The following is a 21573-nucleotide window of genomic DNA, read 5'->3' as shown; positions in this document are numbered from 1 at the left end:
GGGACAGGGCCTGGGCACGGATACACACCCAGCCTGGCTGGCAGGGTCTTCCGGATCTCGGGGATGCTGGGGATGGGGCTGGCGCCATAGCAGTGCGTGAAGATGGTGGCCAGCTGCTGGAGGACGGAGTCGTTCTGTGGGGAGAGGCGGGAAGGACCTTCAGCTTGTGCGCATGGCTGGCTGCAGCTGCAGCTGCAGCTACCTCAGGCTTGTTGGCCAGAACAGACTGTCACTTCATTTGTGATTTCCCAAATGGCTGTTCTGGCTGGGCTCTATCCTGGACTGCCGTGGCTTCTGCCCTCTGGCAGCCATGCAGTCCAACTCTGGGTGCTGGGGTGATGTATATCCATGTGTGTATATCGATGCGTGCATGTATATTTATACGGCCCGCTAGGATGCAGAGGCCAGGTCAGGGCCGCTGGGCCCCACTCACTTTGCTGGTCTTGAGGATGTCAAACATGAGCTGCAAGCCTTCTGTCACCAGCTCCTCATTGTACTCCTCCTCCTTGATGGAGCTGAAATCCCTCAGGAGGCCCTGCACCACCGAGTACCGTGACTGTGAGAAAGAGGTCCGCAGAGACTCTATCCAGATGTGCAGCTTCCAGGGGACACCTGCCAGAGAGAAGAACAGCTGTCACTCCCCTCCCAGGAAAGCACAGCCTTTCCAGGACAGCTCTGCTTGAGGCCCCACTGAGGACTGTGTGTCGCTCAGCTGAGCTTTGTGAACAAAGTGTGGATTTCCTGTCAGGCTCAGCTGACAGGGCACAGGATCCTTTGCCTGTTCATCTGATGACACGGAAGAAGGCCTTCTAGCCAAGCTAAGGGTCTATTGCTTGTTGGCCTTAGAACTATTTGCTGAGAAGAACCCATCTAGGAGGGATGGCCAGATGCACCCAGAAAATACGCAGGACACTCAAGAACAGAAGCCTGAAATGGCTCCATTAAGGCAGACTTCAAAGCATCCAGCTCCCTGTGTATCTGTGCACAGCAGGGCACATGAGGGTTTACTGGAGTTCCCTGGCATGAGTCTGGGGCTGTGGGGGCATCAAGGCTAGGGTGTGAAATTTATGTCAAAATCCAGTTATATCCCAGTGTTCCTGGGGCATCCTGGGCTTTGGTGGCCAGGCCCTAGGGCAGTGGCTCTCAGTCTGTGGGTTGTGACTGATCCCTTTGGGGACAAATGACCCATTCACAAAAGCCACCTAAGACCATCAGAAAACACAGGTATTTACACCATGATTCATAATAGTAGTAAAAATTAGTTGTGAAGCACCAACAAGAATCATTTTATGGTTGGGAGTCACACGGCAGGAGGGACTGAAGTAAAGGTCACAGCAATAGGATGACTGAGAACTGCTACCCTAGGGTTGTGCACATGGCTCCACAATCACACCACCGTGCCATGTGCTCTAGCGGACACCATCCTGTTCTTAGATGAGGATAATCAGAACCAAACCCACAAAGAGGTAGGAAGAGAGGCTTAGATCATGTAATACCGCACAGCTAACATAGGCTCTGGGTCAAGCTTGCCAGGCCAACTAGCCTGGGATGACGCAGCAGTCCACAGATTCACAGGCCCCAGGAGTAGAAAGCTGGCTGAGCAACCAGACACACTGACATCTTTGTACTCTTCAGGGCCCCATACAGACTCCTGGTGCACCATCAGGAGGGAGGGTGTGCCTGCTGGCAGAAGGCTGGGCCTGACCCTGAGAGCAGTGCAGTGACTGTTCTCACGTGCCCATGCCTGTGTTTCTGTGCAGTGACTGTTCCCATGTTGCTGTGCAACTGTTTACCCCTGCGCAGCCTCACCCAGTGCCCTCAGCTCCATGGTGATGTCCAGGTAGCCGTGCTCAGCACTGTAGTACATGGCTTCCTGCAGGGCCTTCGTTCGGGTCCGGCTTAACCTCACAGGCCCCTCGCTGCTGCCCTGGCTCGATGTGTCGCTTTCCTCCACGCCCTCAGCCAGGATCTCTTCTAGGGACAGCACATCTGCTTTAGCCTGCTGTGGCTGAGTCAGGAGCTTCCTCAGGACATTCCTGTAGGCCAAGATAGCAAAATGAGCCCTGGGATACCCAAGACAGATGGACAGTGCCCAACTGAGCTATATTCTAGAGCCCCGTGGCCATGATGTACCTCAGGGCCGCAGAGGGTTCTCAGCATTCCTCATCCCAGATGTGTGGAGGAGCCAAGCACCCTACTTTTCTTCTGTACTGATATGACTGAGGAGTCACAGCTCTGTCCTTGACTGTGTGATCTCAGGCTGTTCTACCTCTCCGAGCCCTAGCTGCTTTGCCACCGTAAGACAGACTGCCAGGGCCACCCTCTCTTGTGGCTGGTGCCAGTCTGATGCAAAGGTACCAGCCTACTCCACAGTGGACGAGCCCACCAGTCCTTCCTGCTTTCCTCCTATGCATTGATGGGGAGGCTTTGGGGAGTCTGGAAAAAAGGCATGGGGCAGGCAGGCACTGTCAGGGAGGTCACAGCAGGAGCACACACAAGTCTAGTAGTGTTGAGGACAGCCCTGAACTGCGCATTGGCATCTTGCCCCACCAGTCTTTCTTTTCTGTCCCCTTTCCTGCTCTCTAGTAACAGCTTCTCTTGTTCTCCTCCACGTTCTATCCCTAGCACTGCCTAATGACTGCTTTCAGCCTGCTGTCAGTCACAGGCCAGGCGGGCCTGCCATCTGCTCCTGGAGCTACTAGCAAGCTCTTCCTAGCCAGCCCATGTGCTGAGTGAAGCCCTGGGGATACTCTGGGAGCACCACAGGCACTGGAAAATCACCACCAACTTCACAGAGGACTGGAGTCCTGAGCGGGCCTGGCAGCAGCTACAACATGGATGTCAGTTTTACTAAAAAGGGCTGGGCCTGAGGTTTAGGGCCCAGTCAGTGCCAGCATGTCAGAACCCAGCAGCTCATCCAGTGTTTCTAGGTCTCCAGAGTCTTGGGCCTCCATGCTGACCATTACCTACATCATCCTGGCTGCCATGCACTCAAGCCCTGGCTTCCGGAAGCATCACCAGGCCTGGCTCTTCTACTGCTTCAGAGCCCAGGCTCATGAGAGTGCATCTCAGTGTTCCTGGCCATCGAGGACAGGCACCTCAGGGTTTGTACCTGTGGCCGTGGGCGGCTGAGTGGCTGAAGCAGTTCATGTCCTCGTGGAGAGAAGAGGCCATGCCAGTGGCTTCCAGCATGCTGAGGAGGGGGTCAGCACCCCGGCTCAGGAGCAAGCTGACCAGTTCATAGTTCCCTGAAAGACAAGGTAGCAGGACATGAGACAGTATCTGAGGAGGGAAACCAAGGTGGGGCAGATGGGGTCTCCAAGATCTGACCCTTGGAATAAGTGGGGGAGATCTACAATCACAATCAGGCATGATGATATGGTTGTAAATAGGAGGTCATGGAAGGTGGCTGTGTCCTAACCTATCTAGGGTCTCAGGAAGGGAAAGCTCCCTGCCCTACTGGACCCTCTCTGGACCCTATGCTCAGCAAAAATGCTGGGGGATAGAGGGAAGGAATCCCCTCCCAGCAGCTTAGAAAGAACAACCTTAAGGGTTTCCAAAGTTAGCATATAGCTCAGTGACTAGCCTGGGTGACAAGGCTAAAATGTCATCATGATGGGAGAACTTGAGGGACAGGAAAGCAGTGTACGTACCAGCTGCAGAGGCTAGCTGCAGGGGTGTCTCGGCATAACTGTCCTCCCCACTGTTCGCGGCCGAGCCCTCCACATGGGCACCAGCATCAAGTAGCAGCTGTCAGGCGCAGTAAGAAGACGTGGTCAGCATGACAGTGTGCCTGGAGATGGGTGGAGTGCTCCAGGGGCAGGACCTACAAGTCTCTGCAGACATGTGACCACAAAATATCTCCCACTGGCAACTGAGGCACAGGTCTGAGGACACCTGGTTACCCTCGGGGATCTGTGCTTCCGCAACCTCCACCTTCACCCCACCATGCACCATGTCCTAAACTGCGACCACCTTGGAACTATTTTTCTCTTCTCAATACTTTCCCACCAATCAGCTTCAGAGACCTTCTGGAGAACTCACACAGATGAGCAGAACAGGGAGAGTCACCTATAGTCCCTAGAGCAGTAGTTCTCAACCTGTGGGTCTACCAGATGTCCTACACAACAGATATTCACATTATAATCCATAACAGCAGCAGAATTACAGTCATGAAGGAGCAAGGAAGATAATTTTATGGTTGGGAGTCACCACAGCATAAGAAACTGTGTCTCAGCATTGGGAAGGTTGAAGAACCACTGCCCTAGAGAGAAACAAGGCCCTGAGCAGGAGCAGATGAGAGGAGAGAGTATTAGAGACGATCAATAGTAGTAGAGCGTGTGGGCCACAGTGCTGGCCACTGGCTGGAGTGGCTTGAACTCTAGGATTCCCTATCTACAAGGTGGGGGAGAGGCCTGCCTTGAAGCATTACTGAGATTAAATGGTATGCCCACACACTGAGGGCATAAAACCAGCAGCGTTTGTACTCCTTGCTGGAGAGGCTCAGCGGCTACCCAGGCTGGCAAGAGGTAGGGAGAAACAGAATGTCGCAGGCTAGCCAGGAGTGCAAGTGGCCCCATTCCATCAAGGACGGCTTTGCCAGGGGTCAGAGGAGGCAAGGGTGCCGCCTGTACCCTGCTATAGGAGGGGGCTTGCTTTGCACACTCGCAGGCTGCTGGAGTCACACTTCAAATCTCAGACCACCCCTCCATGGTAACCAGATACAAAAGCCCTGGTGAGTTCCAAGCTTCCCTGTAGGGTGTGGGGCACAGAGAAGGCCTGTGTCTGCTGGCTGGCGACTTGTCAGTTAGAAACCAGATGTGCTCCCTTCTGGGACAAGGCAGTGGGGGTGGAGACCTGACTGATGGATGAAACTGGGCACCAGGCCAGCCCAGGGCACAGCCCACAGGCCCAGCCTGGCTGGGCAGTAACTCTGCTCAGGCCTGGGAAGGCAGTGACTACAAAGCAGACTAGGTGCAGTGGCTAACTGGGCAACAACCACCTACGGAGGGAGGGTTGGCTGCATGCCAGACTGCGCTGACTATCACAAGCAGGTCCGACTTTACTACCCACAGAGGCCTTGCATCCTAGAAGAGGAGGAGGACTGATACCCACCCCAGGAGCAGGTTGGTGGAGTTCTGCAGGACCTGTGAACTGAGTGTCATGTCACTGGTGCCCCTTCTGCCCACAACTTTTGCTTCTAGAACCATCATCTCCTCACTGTGATGTCAGCCATAGGAGCCCAACCCACAGTGGGCAACAGTGAGGCTTAGCTTGACATGTAAGCTGTGCCATCTGTCCTTCCTCAGGAACTGAGGGACAGGGAGGGACAGGAGTGGAAGGACACCATGATGCAGAGCCAGGGCCGAGGGAAGAGCACTGGCTAGGAAAGGGTTGCAAGTGTGAACTCGAGCAGACCGAAGTCCGGTCTTCCGATTCTACACTAACCCCTACACTAACCCTCCGGAGGCGGGTCAGGTGAGCTTTACTGGTCAGGTGGGCCCTGGCTGAAGCAGTGTCTCTGGCTGCGGCTGGACCCAGCCCACTTTGGAAGCTGAGGCACATGGTGCACCCCACGGAAGCTCACCTGCACCACAGAGATGTGTCCATGCAGCACTGCAAATGTCAGGGAGGTCCAGTGCCTGCTGTCTGGGTGGACAGAAGGATGCCTAGGAGAGTTGCTTGGGACCTAAAATACAACAAATTATCACTATTTCCTGGAAGGTGACTTTTGAGAGCAGATGACACGGGTACTTTAGCTAAAGGGACACATTGCAAGGGTGGTGAAGTTTATGGAAGTGTTTCTACATTTTCTGGGTAATGCCTTCTGAGAGCATTTGTGTGGACAAGGTTCAAATCCAACAAGTGATGTCTACCTGAGCAAGAGAAGACAGAAGGGGAGTGCTCTGTGCATCAGAAGGAGGCAGAGGCAGAGACAACAGGGATTAGCCTATCAATAAAGGCCAGGAGCTATGAAAATAGAACTATGGCTGCTCTCTCTTCTCACCTCCCTCTTCAGCCAAAGCCAGAGGAAAGCACTCTTTGCTTTGACCACCATCTCTCTCTTTCTCTTGGCTTGTTTTAGACAGAGTTTAAATACCACACCCAGTCTGGCTGCTGGATGGAGACCTTGGAGTAGCCTCTCACTGGGTTAGTGCTGGGACAGCAGTTTTTTTTACCTGGATATCTAAGTTTGCTCCAGCATCAATCAGCATCTGGACCATGGCTTCATCCCCAGCAGCACAGGCATACATTAGCGGTGTCATACCCTGGGAATCAAAGGTAGATGCTGAATCGTCAGGCACAGAACACGGGATCACACTTCTCACAGGTCTCTGCCCAGCTGCTCCTCAGAAGCTGTCCTGTGTCTAGTGCCTCTTAAACTTCCAGGGACAAGGGAACCGGAAGGCTAATCAGGGGCATTACCACAAGCACTGTCATCAGCACAGGGGTGAGAAATACATGGTCTATATGGAGGCAATGCAGCCAGATCCCAAGCCAAATATCTCCTCTCTGCCTCAGTTTCTCCATTTTAGGGATAGAAACAATGGGTACCTCAGTTGGTTGTAGGAGGGTATTAACTCTCACTTGAGGTTGTAAGCTTACTGTGTTATGTAGTGAGCACTGTGTATATTAATACACTGTGTACTACAGTACAGTAACACATTATACTGCACATAACACATCACAGGCCAGTGCCTGGCTTCACTATAGGAAGTGACTTTATATGCACTGTTCCATTTAATCACTGTACTATTACTGTGGATGGGGGGCTTCTATTGTTATCCTCATTGTATGCATGTGGGACAGAGAAGGGGAGTTAACTGTTCAAGGTCCTATAGCTAGCAAGCAAGCAAGCAAGCAAGCTCTGGAGCCTGGGCTAGAACCCAGGTCTCCATGAGCTGCTGAAGCTCGTGTTCATCAGTGTCTCTGTGGATATGTGTGACCACATCTGTGCTAACACGCAGTACAGAGCACTGCAAGCTGTGTCTACCCCTCACTGTGCCGACACGGGCAGTTAGTGGGTTGTCTCCCTGCCTGCGAGTCTGATGGCAAAGGCAGCGGTGTAAAGTGCATTCCACAGCTGGGTCCTGGCAAGCATTGTCTGGTGCTCTGCGATATTATTTATTAGGTTATTTGTGTGGAGAGAAGATCTTCTTAGCTCATAAATCCTTGTCTAGTTCCTGGAGATAAGGAAATGGCCTGAGATTAATCATGGAGCGAGCAGCCTGTTTACCTGTGCATCTGCTTCTAAATACCATCGTTCAAGACAGCAACAATGCTGAGCAGCCACAGAAAAGCCAGTGGCAGCAGGATAGAAGTCTGGCTTTGTTACACACACACACACACACACACACACACACACACACACACACACACACACACACACACACACACAGTGTATGTAATGACTTTTTTCTCCACACATCTGTACACATTCAGAGCATAAACCAGGCCCAGAGCTGGAGAAAGAAGGGAAGCTCCTTTTTTCGTGTTGTCCCCAGGAACATATAGAGTTTGGCTAAAGACCAGATTCCAGGGCTAATAATCATCATTTTGACAGTAATACAGCAACAGTAATAATCGTATGGACAAGAACCACAGTGAACATGTACTAGCACTGATGAAGATCCTACCAGCTGCTCTACACGCAGGCACTGGTGTTCTACCTTTGAGGAGAGGAAAGCAAGTTCCCTTTGGTGGCAGGGTATCTTGTCAAGACACCTCAGCTGTGATGTGGTAGACTAAAGCCTTCACCAGTCTGAATTGTAAGTGCCTGGGCTTCAACACTGCATTCCCTGAGGAAGCTCAGGAAGAAGCTCCCACAGAGGCCTCGCATGCCTGCATGCAGCTAACATCAGCCTAATGTTCTCCATTGAGCAGACACTCCTCAGTCCTGGCCCAGCCACACTTGCTGGCAGCTGCCACACCCCTTCCCTGCTGCCCCTGACCCCACCCTCCCTCCCTCCAGGCTCAGATTTAGTCCTACAAAACACTCTACTCTGGGCCGCAGGCTTCATCTGCTGCTCCAGTTCCTGGGTTGCACTGTCATGCCGTCTGACACTGGGCTTGACCCTCCATGGCTACCTGGCTGTGGAGGGGCTTCCAGACCACACAGTGCCGTCTGGGACGAAGTAACTGATCCCGAAACCGAGTCACAGACACATTCCACAGTGGGCCTGAGCTGCAGTCTTCTGACTCTGCAGGTATCCCAACAGTTTCTTCTGTAAGCCAGGTTTCACCCCAGTATTTCCCTCCCTCTCTCCCCCTTATTTTGCTCCTTGGCACGTCTCATTAATGTGCTCTTTGTTTTACATGTTTGCCATCCTCCTCCTCCTCCTCTTGCTGGAGACTGAACCAAGGGTCTTGCACATGTTAGGAAAATACTCTACCAAAGAACTACATGCTTGGCATTCAGTTTTATTGTGACAGGAGCTCGCTTTGTAGTCCAGACTAGCCCTGAATTCACTATGTAGCCTAAGCTGGCCTTGAACTCGTGATCATCCTGCTACAGCTGTCCTGTGCTACTGGCTACAGTTGTACTTCCACCCCTGGCTTAGGTGTTCGCTTAGGTCTCTCTCTGTTCATCGGTGTCACCCCTAGTCCTGGTTTCTCTGGAGCTTGTGAGTGGCTGGCACACATAGTCCCATTCACATGCAGGTAATTACGTCCCACAGCTTGCTACCGAGTCTACACTCAAAGTCTTCACTAGATTCTTCCTCTGCCCTACCTCATCTAGGACAGTTGCTGGCCTTCCAACCAGGGAAACAGCATCCATACTACCACGGTTGCCAGGAGGTTTGGGGGACCCAGACTGGCCATCTGTCAGGACCTTGAGGCCCAGAGCTGATGAGCAAGTCCCAGCCAGGCTCAGGATGCAGGGACTGGGACTGTTTCTCCCACCCTAGCATAGCTCTGAGTTGCTTTCTAGGCCTGGTCTAGAAGAGTCTGCAGAAGGTACCTGGTCATCCATTGTGTTCACCCCGTCCAGGCCCAGGGCCTCGATGGCCTGGCTGATGAGGTCTGTCCTTCCACAGTTGAGCATGCGGAAGCCCAGGTCCTGGTTGAAGCGTTCAGTAGCAGCTCGAGCGTCCAGTCTCCGGAAGGAACTGAAGCAGCACTCGGGTCTGTGCAGGAGAGACCAAGAAGTGTGTATGACTGTGACACAGGCACAGTGGGCCTAGCTGGGCGGGAGGACGGAATGGAGCAAAGGTCAACTAGGACTGGCCTTGCTCTGTTCCTGCCCCGGGGCAGTGCTTCTCAACCTTTCTGATGCTGTGACCCTTTAATACAGACCCTCATGTTGCAGTGACCTCCAACCATAAAATTATTTTCACTGCTACTTCATAAGTGTAATTTGGCTGTTATGCATCATAATGTAAATTTTTTTGGAGACAGCAAAGGGGTTGAAAACCGCTGCCTTAGTGCAAAGCTTGGTTTCCCTACACATAGATTAATGCAGGGGACGGAGCTCGAGACCTGTCAACTGTTGGAGCAAATTCTCAGACTCCCTTGAGGAGGAGAAAGCTGATCAGGCCTGGGCCTTAGCATCTGTACACTGCATAGTGCTCGCACAAGCAGGCTGACCTTCAGTTCGTGGGGCAGGCATTGTTGCCAATGCCTAGATTTTCCTGTGTCTCTTCCACTTGTCTAGTAAAACCCCAAAATACCAATGTGTACTGGCTAGTTTTGAATGTCAACTTGACACAGGCTGGAGTTATCACAGAGAAAGGAGCTTCAGTTGGGGAAGTACTTCCATGAGATCCAATTGTGGGGCATTTTCTCAATTAGTGATCAAGTGGGGAAGGCCCCTTGTGGGTGGCACCACCTCTGGGCTGGTGCTCTTGGGTTCTATAAGAGAGCAGGCTGAGCAAGCCAGGGCAAGCAAGCCAGTAGGAAACATCCCTCCATGACCTCTGCATCAGCTCCTGCTTCCTGACCTGCTTGAGTTCCTGTCCTGACTTCCTTTAGTGATGAACTGCAATGTGGAAGTGTAAGCTCAATCAACCTTTTCCTCTCCAACTTGCTTCTTGGTCATGATGTTTGTTCAGGAATAGAAACCCTGACTAAGACACAATGACAAGGCAGGAAGAGGCTCAGAATCCCGTGAACAATCAACTCAATTTATAAGGACCATTATAGATAAAATCTGTACCTATACAGGGCACACCAGAGCATCCTAAAAGCTCCTACCTGAATCCTTGAATTAGGTCAAAGTTTGTAAAATTCTTGTCTATAGTAAGGTTTTGGCACAGTCAGAAAACAGAAATTCAAGCACCCCTCAGGCCAGGCCAGTCTAGGGATTGCCAGCAGGAGCTCACCCATGGAGTGCTTCTGCAGCAGACCTGTCTGTGGGAGGGGTTACTGTGGGAAGGAATATGAACATGGTCTCAAATCTAGGCGCCTCTGCAGACAAGCTGCTGTTCCTCCCTAACCTGCAGTCTCTTCATTTGTTATAGGGCACTAGAGCCCTCTTTAAAGTTGTCATGATGGCTGAGATACAAGCATAAAGCAGAAGAGCTCAGCACAGGGTTTGTACAAGAAAACCATGGTGACCAGAGGGACAGAGGAAAGGGCCTCCCCGATCAGGACCCCAGACTGAATTTGTGCACTCCAGCCCAAATTCAGAGGTGTGTATGTTCTGGGTAGCACTCCAGCGACTACAGGCAAAGCCTAGAACAAATCCCTTCCCACATTTGGGTGTGGCATTTTCAGATGATACTCAGTGTAACTTAGGTGCCCTGCAGCCTTGCTCTGATGCCCACCCCGCCACTAGAAGCAGCAGATAGCTGAGAGGTGTTATAGGGACATAGACGTTGGGTATCCCCTTCTTTTGGGTTCCATACTTGAGCTGGCGGGGCTCGCAGTCCAGGCCTGGTAGCAGCAGCCGGGCTGCCTGCCGGATATCGCCACTGTCCACAGTGAGGCTGCGACGGTGTTCTGCGTAGGTGATTGCCACCCGCATCCACTCCATCAGTGGTGGCAGCAGCATGAAGGGCCTGTGAGGCGGCAGAGAGAGATCAGGTCTGGGTGCAGTGCTCCCTGCACACAGAAGGGGGCCCCTTAGCACACAGGCTCAGAAAGCAGCCTTGCAAGACTCGCTTTATCCACTAAAGAGCAGTGCCAATACTACCTCTCTCCACCCAACCTCTCCAGCCTACTATAACAGTCCCTAGAACCCTCTTCCAGTGGGCATGAGTCCCATCATCCCGACTGGCCTAAGGTCAGGACCGATGCCTTTCTTATCTGTAGTCACATAGCCCAGGGTCTGACCCAATAGGTTTTTTGTTAGGAATTGGTTCTAATGCTTTGTCTTATTTCAGCTCCCAAAAGCCGCGCTTCTGGACCTGAGGCTCCTGCCCCCATCTGGCTTTGATTGATAATAAAGAATTGCCACACAGCCAAAGACTGAGGTGGGGCTTTTAGATTGCACAGGGAAGGGATGGGGAGAGAGCGGAAGAAGAGGAGAATCACCATGATTTGAAGGGAGAGGAGTCAGATTTAAGAGCTGCATAAGAAAATCATTCAGCAATGTAGGTGGAAAGGGAAAGTGACCCTACAGGGGTGGGGAGACACTGCCCAGAAGATAACAGGGCAGCAAAGATAAAACATAGATTTAGATGATGGTAAGCCAGGACTATAGGAGGGAAATGTATGCTAGTCTCAGGGAGGATTAGAAATGCCCAGCCACAGAGCTAGGCAAGGAATATCAAAATTAGCTGGCATGTGTGTCTTTCATTCTCCAATCCAGAGGGCTCCTGGGCGGGTGCAGAAGGCACACAACCTGCTGGAGTCAAAGCAGGTAACTAATTCACAGCTACTGTTTTCAATAAATTTTGTTGACAGACTAAAACTATGAATCAGCACCTATTATTTAGCATAAACATATGCAGGTTTTCACTTGGACCAAGTCCTTTTTCTCATTTTTTCATGAGAAAAGAATGACATCAATCTATGATATCTGAAGCCAAGGGTGGTGGCATATACCTGTAAGCCCAGCATTTGAGAGATGGAGACAGGAGTTCAAGGCCACCCTTGACTATAAATCGAATTTGAGGCTAGCCTAGGCTACAGAAGTCTTGTCTCAAAAAAAAAAAAAAAAAAAAAAAAAAAAAAGGTCTCGTTTTCAAGGGCATGGTATTGATTCATGTAGGAAGTGGGACTGTTTGGGGGAACTTGTGTAATCTAGGAAGGAAAAATGACCATTCATGAATTATCACTTTCTGTAAGATCTACCCTGATTATTGTCCATTTGAAACCCCCCTCAAATACCTGTGAATTTTCCAACTCTTACAAGCCTGGAGGCAGTAGAGAGGGACTTCCACAGATGTCCTTAGCCCTTAGCCCACAGAGAAGGCTTTATCTAAACCACTACACTAAAAACGGGCTGTTCAAGATTTTCTATTTGCACAGCAAAGAGCAGAGTGTGGCCATTAACATGTGTGTGTGTGTGCGCGCGCGCGTGCATGTGAGTGTGTATACATATGTGTCTCACTATGTAGCCCAGGTGGCCTAACTTGTATTTCTCCTGCCTCAGCCTCCTAAATTCAGGGACTGCAGGCATCACCAAGCCTTGCTATGCTATTAAACCTCTAACTGGGCATTTCCAGTTCCTCTAAAGCAGTGAGTCTCAATCTTCTTAATGCTGCCTCCCTTTAATACAGTTCTTCCTGTTGTGGTGACACCCACCATAAAGTGATTTTTGATGCTATTTCATAACTGTGATTTTGCTAATATAAATATTTTTGGAGATACAGGGTTGCCAGAGGGTTGTGACACACTGGAGGGGACCGCTGCTCGAAGCGAAGCTCCAGGGGATGGATGTTCAGGAAGCACACGTCCTAGTCAGGTGGTCTCCTGACTCACCCTCCTGCCCCCTTGGTGCCCCATCAGCTCACTAGGTAGAGAATGCAGGAGGGATAGAGCCTCATTCTCTCTCTTCCTGTAGCACTCTTTTTCCCTTGGGTGCTAGAGGCTGAGACAGCAGCAGTGGAAACAATCTCTCTCCAAAGAGATTTGTGGTCCCAGTCTTAGTCCTAACTCATTTCTCCATGGGCATAAATGCTCAAGCCCCAGTGCCTGAGGCTGTAGACATGGTCCTAACGGATGAACTCCACATTGTGTGTGGAGCTGTTCTTGGAAGCTTGGTCTAGACTCTACTCCCTAAGTCCTTTTTTGTGATTTAGTCAGTGCCTATTCTCTGTATTAAATCCTATTCTGTTTAAAATACCTAAAGTGATATCTGTTTCCTGAATTGAACGCTGATTTATACTCTAGAAATCTGAATTACACCTCTGCCCTTAGGTGGCAATTAGTGAATGCCTTGTCTCCAAACAAAGCTGACCTTACCAATAACCAACCTCTTCAGGCCAGGGATGGCTTACTCCCCCTCATCCTCCACCTGTGGTGCTTAGGCAGGTAAATGATAAGCAATCTATGGGCTTTCTCAGAAACATCCTGTTCCTGGGCTGGGGTTTCCAGAATACTATTTCCTTTCTACTAGTTCATCCTGCCCACTGGGCACGGTGAGAAGAGAGGCCTGCATTATGTGATCTTCTGGAAAATCCCTATTGAAAACTCCAGTCTCCACAGCTATGCTGCAGCTTCATATTGGAAGGCCTGGAGGAGTGGGGCCGAGGGTAACTGATGTCTTCCTTCCTCAGTGTCTCTCTGTTTTCCCTTCCAAGTTTTTGTTGCTTCCCAAAGCTGAGGTTGGCTGAGCGCCCCTTTGTGCTGAAATGCAGTTGGCTGCAGGGCTAGGCCCAGGGCCGGGAGCCCCAGTCAGGCCGAGGAAAGCCCCTCTGTGTAGCCATCTGCCTGCCGAGACAATATGGGACCTGATACCTCAGAGAAGCCATTCTTACATATTTTTTGGCCTCAAGTCCCTTTCTGTACTCCAAAAAGTTACTGAAACCCTCAAAGGGCTTGTACTGATCGTCTATTATACCAACAAAAAGTAAAACAGAGAAAATGCTAACACACACAAATACTTTCCACAAGCTATCACAGCAACAATATCACGTCAAAAGGCCTCTGGAAAACTCCCTTGGACATTGTGCAAAAATATGAAATTGAAAAATTAAACATCACATTCTTTTAAAACAAATTTGACCCTGTACTCTCCTGGCAAGTTCAGGGTTCCAGGGATGGCCACAATTTGAGGATTTCTGCTTCAAAACATCACACCAGGCACCAGGTACTTGTGCTGTTGGTTAGGAGTCTTCCCTCACCCCCCTTTACCCCACCCCACCCCCAGAGGGTGGTGGGAGTTGTGTGTGTGTCTCACTATGAAGCCTTAAAATCCAGGCTGGTTCAGAACTCACTATATGGACCAGGTCGGCCCTAAACTCACAGAAGTCTGTCTCTCTCTGCCTCTTGAGGGCTGGCTTAAAAGTATTGTGCTACTACACCTAGAACTGTGCCAAATTAGTTCATTGTCAACGTGACATAACCTAGAGTCAGTTAGGAAGAGAGACTCTCAATTGAGGAATTGTCCTGATCAAACTTCCCTGTGGCCATGTCTGTGAGAGACTGCCTTGATCAATGATGGATGCAGGTGAACCTAGCTCGCTGTGGACACCACCATCCGCAGGCAGGTACGTCTGACAACCTCCTAAGAAAGTCAGCTGAGCACGAGGCAGTAAGTAATGTTCCTCTATGGTTTTTGCTTGAGTTCCTGTCCTGGCTACGCTCAATGACAAACTGTAACTTGCAAGATGAAATAACCCTTTCCTTCTCTAAGTTCCTTTGGTCAGAGTGCTGTATCATAGCAACAGAAAGGACATAGTGTATAAGGATAATGCTGCCCAGGTCTGGCAAGCAGCAGCAGGCCCAGGGCTGGAACTTTGTCCTGATAGCACACAGTCCCTGTGAACCCTGACATGGCATAGGGCTTTCACATCCATCCATCCATCAGGGTCCCGAGGACCCGGGATCCTCATGGGCAGCATCCTCCCTGAAAGAAAGTTCTAGTGGCTTCAGTACCACAGAACCAGTTATGGAACCTCAGGCAGGCCACTGACCGCTATGGACCCGGCTTTCTATTAAAGAAGAGGTTAGGTTACTGTTTACACATTTTCTTCTATGGTCAGAGGACTCTTCTTTACTTGTAGACTCTTGACTGCAGTAACTGTCCTATGGAGCAGAGACAGAATGTATGGTTCTGGAGGAAGACTGACCGGCTGCTGGCGGATCAGGTGTTTTCTCACTGATCAGAACTCTGTGACTGGACTAGGAGCTTCACTCTTCTAGTCACAATTTCCATATGAATAAAATGGGTCTAAATTGTAGGAGCACCTCCCAAGACAGCTATAAGTATATACACCAAGTGCTTAGCAGAAGAACACTGGGGATGTGGTATGTTCTCCATAAATGTTAACTATTCTTACTGCTTTAGTATCTGTTGATAGAGAAAACACATAATAGAAAAATAGGCCATAGGAATCTGGCTGCCTCAGCTCCAGCCTTCATACAGGTCAGCTGACTCCCTGCCTTCTCCCTGCCAGCAAGCATAAACACGTAAGCCTGCAGGCAGGCTGCCCACTATCCACTCAAGCCCAGCTCATAAAACAGAGAAAACAAATGCAACCACTATGTTGAGAGTGAGCTACAAAGTTTCTGGAGGCACAAACTCTTGCCTTGGCAATAAAGAAACTTATACAGGAGGTGACTACAAGAAACAGTCATAGAGGCTTGTGGGTCACCATGTGATGGTAGGGTGCAACTTTAAGGGATCAGCAGCTCCCAAAATATATTGCATGCTATTTGTGCCTAATCAGTAGTCTCTGTCAGTCTCTCTCTCTCTGTCTGTCTGTCTGTCTCTCTCTCTCTCTCTCTCTCTCTCTCTCTCTCTCTCTCTCTCTCTCACACACACACACACACACACACAGCTTTTTAAGGCCTTGATTTTAAGAGGTCCCTGCAGCCTGGAAAAGGCCTGCCCCTGCACATGTATGATTTACTAGGACAACAGTGTCTTAACATGGAACAGGAAACACCTCCAATTCCTAGCTCAAAGCAGGCTCTGTTCTTTCTTGAAGTGGGAAGGGGCCTTGGAGCAAGAGTCAGGCTGGAGATGAGCCCTGGCCTGTACCCATAGGCTATGAAGTTCAAACCCTGGGCAGGAGAAGATCTTCTGCCTCCCTCCCCAATCTGATGTGCTGAGGTCTGTACCCCTTTGAATCTCTTACAGGAAGAATTGGGGAGAACAGAAGAGGCCTACTGACCGAGGCTATGAGCTCAGGCCTCAGCTTTACCCTGGGAAGGCTGGGCCAGGGTTTTACTTGCCTGTGTGTAGGGGCATGGCAACTCATGGCTGGGAGGGTAGGAACATGGACATCAGTTTTAGATTTCTCCATCATCTTTAAGAAACACCTCACTCAGTCTGAGAGCATTTGAAGCTTAAGAAAGGAGGCACCAAAGAGCTCGAGAGCTGAGGCAGGGGGCTGCAACTGTGGATTTTGGCCTCAGATCTCAGTTTCTCCAATGTTGTTCTGCCTTCAGCAGGAGGCACAGTGGAGCTATGGGGCTGCTTGGATGGTCTCTTTCCACAGACCATCTTCCTCATAGTGAAGCACGCTGCACACCCTTCCTTCCATCCTACCCTCTGGGCAGGCAGGGAGCAGGATAGAAATGTTGCAAAGATTGCCAGATTTTTCCACTAAGTGAAGATTCCACAGACAGAAACTTCTCTAGAAGAGTTGGGGTTGGCTCTGAAGTGCCAGCCTGAGGCCTTCTTCCTGGTTTCCCTAAGACTTCCAGAGCTGCTGTGGCCCCAAACCATGCCAAACGCCCATGTAGAATAAAGCCAATATTGTCTTACTGAAGTCAGATTCCAATCCAGCACAAAGGAAGGGATTCTAGTTCGCCTCACATCTTGGACTAATTATTTTCCTAGAATTGCTTGGTAAACCAGGATGGTTTGGCTCAGCTTGGAGTAAGAGCTAAGCACGTTTCTCTCCCCGGACCCCCAGGCCTGTGTCTCCCTGGCTGAGCCTCACTGCCTCAGAACACTGGGCTGATCTTAGCAGAATCCTTGTTTGGAATCAGGTGACTTCTGTTGAAGGTGGGGCTTCTAGGGGTGGGGCCGATACTGTTTCTTTTTAAAACTCATCTGGTACAGATAAGAGGAACTAGAAGAAGCTTGCCAGATATGCTACATGTGTGATGATTTCACAGGTTTTGTTGTTTTGTTAGTTCTTGGGATTGAACTCAGGTCCTCATTCACATTAAGCAAGTGCTCTACCACTGAGTTATGTCCCAGGCTTCCAGGGTACTGTTTGTTTGCTTGTTTTTGAGATGAGATCTTGTTATGAATCCCTAACTGGCCCAGAGCTCACTTTGCTATTTTGTTGTCCAGGCTGGCCTTGAACCTCGGAGTTCAACTGACTTCTTGTATCTGTCTACCAGGATTGGGGTGGATTGCCTTGCCAGACTAAATTTAATATGATATTTGGATTTCAATTTCAAACAGGGCTGAGTCACAACAAAATATGATCCTTCTCTGGCCTATTGCTAATGGTAGCTCTAGAGGTTTCAAATGAGTATGTCGGCCATGGAATATGCAGTCAACTGTGTGATAGTTGGAGCATGAGGATAAAAAGACAATCACTAATGAGTCATTTTTACAGAGCAGGTAATTTTAAGTTCCTTACATCCATAAATTAATCCTCACTTTATAAAGTAGGTACTATTACTATTAGTGAGTACTCTTGCAGGTGGGCAAATGGAGGACCCAGTGTCATTCACGTAGCAGCTGCAGAACTGGGGAACCAGGAAGTGCACACCATCCAAGGCCCTTCTCAGAATGTGTTCCATGACTACTTAATTTGTCCTTTAGCTCTGTTTTTGTTTTGGTTTAATTTTACAAATTGTGTGTGTGTGTGTGTGTGTGTGTGTGTGTGAGAGAGAGAGAGAGAGAGAGAGAGAGAGAGAGAGAGAGAGAGAGAGAGAGAGAGACTACAGTATGATAGAAAGTTCTATCATGTGGATCTGAGGTATCTAACTCAGGTCATCAGGCTTGAACGAAAAGACTCTACCATCTTGCTGCCTGCCTTCACCTCTTCCATGCAGGCTAACCTGGAATTTACTATGCAGACCACACAGGCCTTCAGTGTTGTATCACCATGTCTGGCTGACTTAGGATGTTTTACCTAGCAGTATTTTGGCATATGGCAAGTATGCACCTGTACAGCCATTATGCTTTTTACTTTTATTTCAGTATCCAACAACCATTTGTTACATACGATCTATATTTATGGTCAGCCTTTGGGCATCTAGGCATGAGAGCACACATCTGTAATTCTAGCACTTGGAAGACGGCAGGAAGAGAATCATGCCTTGATGGACATCTGTCCTACAGAATGAATTTAACACTAGACTGGGCTATGTAGCAAGACCAGACTGAACATCAAGAACAAAAAACCAAACCAAAAATGAAATAGTGCCCAGATCAGTGAATGATTTTACTTGGGGTATTTTTAAATAATGATGGTTCTATCAAGATGTGACCCATCTCACAGTGAGAGAAGCATCTGTAATATGTCTCCCAATATGTAACACGTTCGAGAGAGAAGGGGAGTACTATGGCCAACACAGGGATGCCCAGGTATAAAGTGGTACTTCATTCTCACAGTGTTAAGGCACTTGACTAGAGAATCTTTGTTCACAGAGGCCCCTCTGCTTGGCCCACACTGCCTGTTTTGCAAGGGCATTTCCTCCCACCCACCAGCTTGGCATACCTCCATGCTCCCCTTCAGCGACATGCCCTATGACATACAGGGCTTACCAGATTTGTATTCTTTTGTGTGGGATTTTGTGGGCTTTTCCTTTGAGTACAATTTTTCTAAGGCTCACTGTCATCTCCTGCCATCTTTCAGCACAGAAACTCTATTAGGAGCCATCTACTGAGTTTGTAACAAAGGGCTTATTTCTTATTCAGCCCTTGGGTCATGTTCTCAGGGCCCATTCATTCCCGAGCTGCACTCTGAAGGTAAAGAGGGACTTCCTTGTCTTTTGCTCCTGAAGGCTTCAGGTAACCTGAATATTCTTTTTGGGTAAAAATAGTTAATTCCTAGGTAAAAAGATGGCCATGTCCCATGAGGACTTCCTAGAACCAGGCAGATTGGGGCTAAAGTGGCTCTAGGGAAGTAGCTGGAAAACTGGGATAAGGTAGGGAAAGAGAGACAGATGTGGTGGTGTGGTTGTGCTAACATGCAACCTTGAGTCATGATGGAAAAGACCACAACCACCTGTCCTTGGCAGCTGGCCTTGACTCCCAGTGGTATCTTATGTGGGTGAGGAGGTCTAGGTGCCAATGGAGACTGCATGCAGGTCACCACCACACCCCTTTCCATGTGTCAGGGAGTGCCTTAAGCCTTCATAGTTGAGGCTATCAGACCCATTCTCAGGCTAGCATATCTCGGCATTGCTGCCTGGAGGGTGGTGACTGATCCAGTAGGCCAGGGTATCACTGCTACTCCCACACACGGGGTGGTAGGAGTGTGACAGCAAGCCTTTTTCAACTCCTGTGTGGTGTGGCTCTCTTGGACAACAGGTTACATTGTCCAAGGGCCTTAGGAGGCCTGTGGCCTCATCCACAGGGCCTAATGCTGCCATATGCCAGAGACCCACTTTCTCGTTCCACACTTGCATGACATAGCTGACTAAAGACCATATATTCTCTCACTATCTAAAAGCCAGACAGGCACGGACTTCTGACATGTGCAAGCACTCTTTTCTCTTGTGGGCACTTGCCAAAGCTCCTTGGCCTCTACCAGGAAGGTAGGCTCATCAGGATTCCAGGGCTCAGTTGTCCCCAAGACAATTTCATTTATCCCACAGACATCTACCTGCTGGGCAGGGGAACAGGGTCAAGTCTTTGGGCTAAGCCCTTGAAATGAGTATTTATATTCAAATGTAGCTGAGTGAAATCATATTATATCTGCTTTTGCAATCACCTGCGGTCTAGGGAAGAAAGGTGACATACTTGAAAATGTCACATATGGAACTTCTACAAACTTCTGGGAAACAACGTATGTTGAACTTGAGGTAGACAGAGATGAACTTATGTAGAGAGGAATTCCTGATAGGTAAATGGTGACCCTAGGATGGGAGTGGGGATGTGGATGGGAGGTAGCATGTGTTCTACCACAGGCAGAAATGAGGAAGGCAGGCAAGCTCCTGGACTTGATCTCACCCTGCTTTCTACACCTACAGCCCAACTGCAGCCTGTGAATACTTTGGCACGGACTTCTGAATTGCATACTATATTACTAGGATCTGGGCGCCAACTTATGCCAAGCAAGCCTGGGGGCATTTGCATATTACCTCTGACCCTTCAGCTGCTTGCTAGAGAGGTTTGTCATCAGTTCTTGTTTTACTAGTGTGGAAGGCAAGGCACATCCCTCAGGTCATAGAGCAGCCAGCCGTAACTAGACTGAGCCTTAGAAAACATGACAAGTATACTGGAGTCTTTCATGATGTCCAGCTGCCATATAGGGCAGATTGGACCTGCTGGCCAATAGAGAAGTAGGAGATGTGATGGATCACCTGTGGGCTCTGTACCCATGCTATCTAGATGTCCAGACTCCAGCTTTGTACTCACAACCTCAACAGGCTCTGAACTGGAAGCTGGACACCAGAGTCTGAGAGGGTGCACCCCAGGCTCAAGAAGTATTAAAAAATCCATTCAAAAAATGCATATAGTAAACAGAGGAAATGGCGGGGGCAGGGCAAGCCACAGCCAGCTGAGAGGCTGCTTGTCCGGGCTGTGTAGGAAGGGATAAATCTTAGGAGATGCCTGGAAGGCAGGTGAGGGCAGGCCAGAAACGAGCCTGGTCTGGCTCTTGATCTGCCAGAGCTTCTAGCTGCTTTCACTGTCAGGGTCTAAACCATTTCCAGAAGGGCCTTGGAAGCACCTCAAAAAAGCAGAATCAGTTCCTTTGAGAGCTGGGATTTCCCGACGTGAGGCACTCTCAGAAACCGGCCATACTATAGACAAAAGGGATTGTTGCTGTCATGTTTAAAAAAAAACAAAACAAAACATAACTCCAAATGAATGAAGCCTGGGCCCAGCAGTTCCCAGTCTTCTTCTTTTTTTTTATGAAGACTGGCAGTTGCAACAGTGGGACAGGAAGTCCCAGGCAGCGGGCGGCCCACAGGGGCCCTTGTCGGAGGCCTGGCCAGGGTCCTATTCTGTGTCCATACTCTATTATCTGGCACTGCCACTTTCTTTGTCTGCCCCACATCCCTGGCTCACTCCTTCTCGGATACTGGCAGATGCCCACGCTCAGGCTGGCCACCCAGAGCTAGCAAACTAAGTCTGATGGGAAGCAGTTGAGAGCCAGCCACCCATCCATGTCGCAGTGGGGGGGAGGGATCTGATGGAGAGGTCCGAGACTTGCCCTCTCAGTCTTGGGAAGGCAAGAGATAGCGCACAGTAAGAAGTCCCTGGTTTGCTATAATCAGAATTCCTGGACTCTACTCTGCCTTCCTTCCAGCTGAGACCCTGGCATGTGTGGGTCCTCCTCAGGCTCTCAGGCCCTGCTCAGACCTACAGTCTGCTATAAATGG

General features: G+C 49.7%; 1 protein-coding gene across 1 annotated transcript in view; it reads right to left on the bottom strand.

Annotated features, from left to right (window-relative positions):
- Positions 1 to 21573, bottom strand: part of Abtb2 (ankyrin repeat and BTB domain containing 2) — a 150770-nt gene that overhangs the window by 6285 nt on the left and 122912 nt on the right. The window contains exons 4-12 of the mRNA XM_052183105.1: positions 10848 to 11000; positions 8963 to 9128; positions 6180 to 6269; positions 5588 to 5689; positions 3654 to 3750; positions 3113 to 3248; positions 1810 to 2036; positions 434 to 612; positions 29 to 134 (exon numbers count right to left, since the gene is read on the bottom strand). Coding sequence (XP_052039065.1) covers positions 29 to 134; positions 434 to 612; positions 1810 to 2036; positions 3113 to 3248; positions 3654 to 3750; positions 5588 to 5689; positions 6180 to 6269; positions 8963 to 9128; positions 10848 to 11000 — 1256 coding nt within the window. The remainder of the gene's footprint in view (positions 1 to 28; positions 135 to 433; positions 613 to 1809; positions 2037 to 3112; positions 3249 to 3653; positions 3751 to 5587; positions 5690 to 6179; positions 6270 to 8962; positions 9129 to 10847; positions 11001 to 21573) is intronic.

This window comes from Apodemus sylvaticus, chromosome 5, assembly GCF_947179515.1.
Source record: "Apodemus sylvaticus chromosome 5, mApoSyl1.1, whole genome shotgun sequence".
In the NCBI taxonomy this organism is placed as follows: domain Eukaryota; kingdom Metazoa; phylum Chordata; class Mammalia; order Rodentia; family Muridae; genus Apodemus; species Apodemus sylvaticus.
This window is presented reverse-complemented; position numbering and strand designations above follow the sequence as displayed.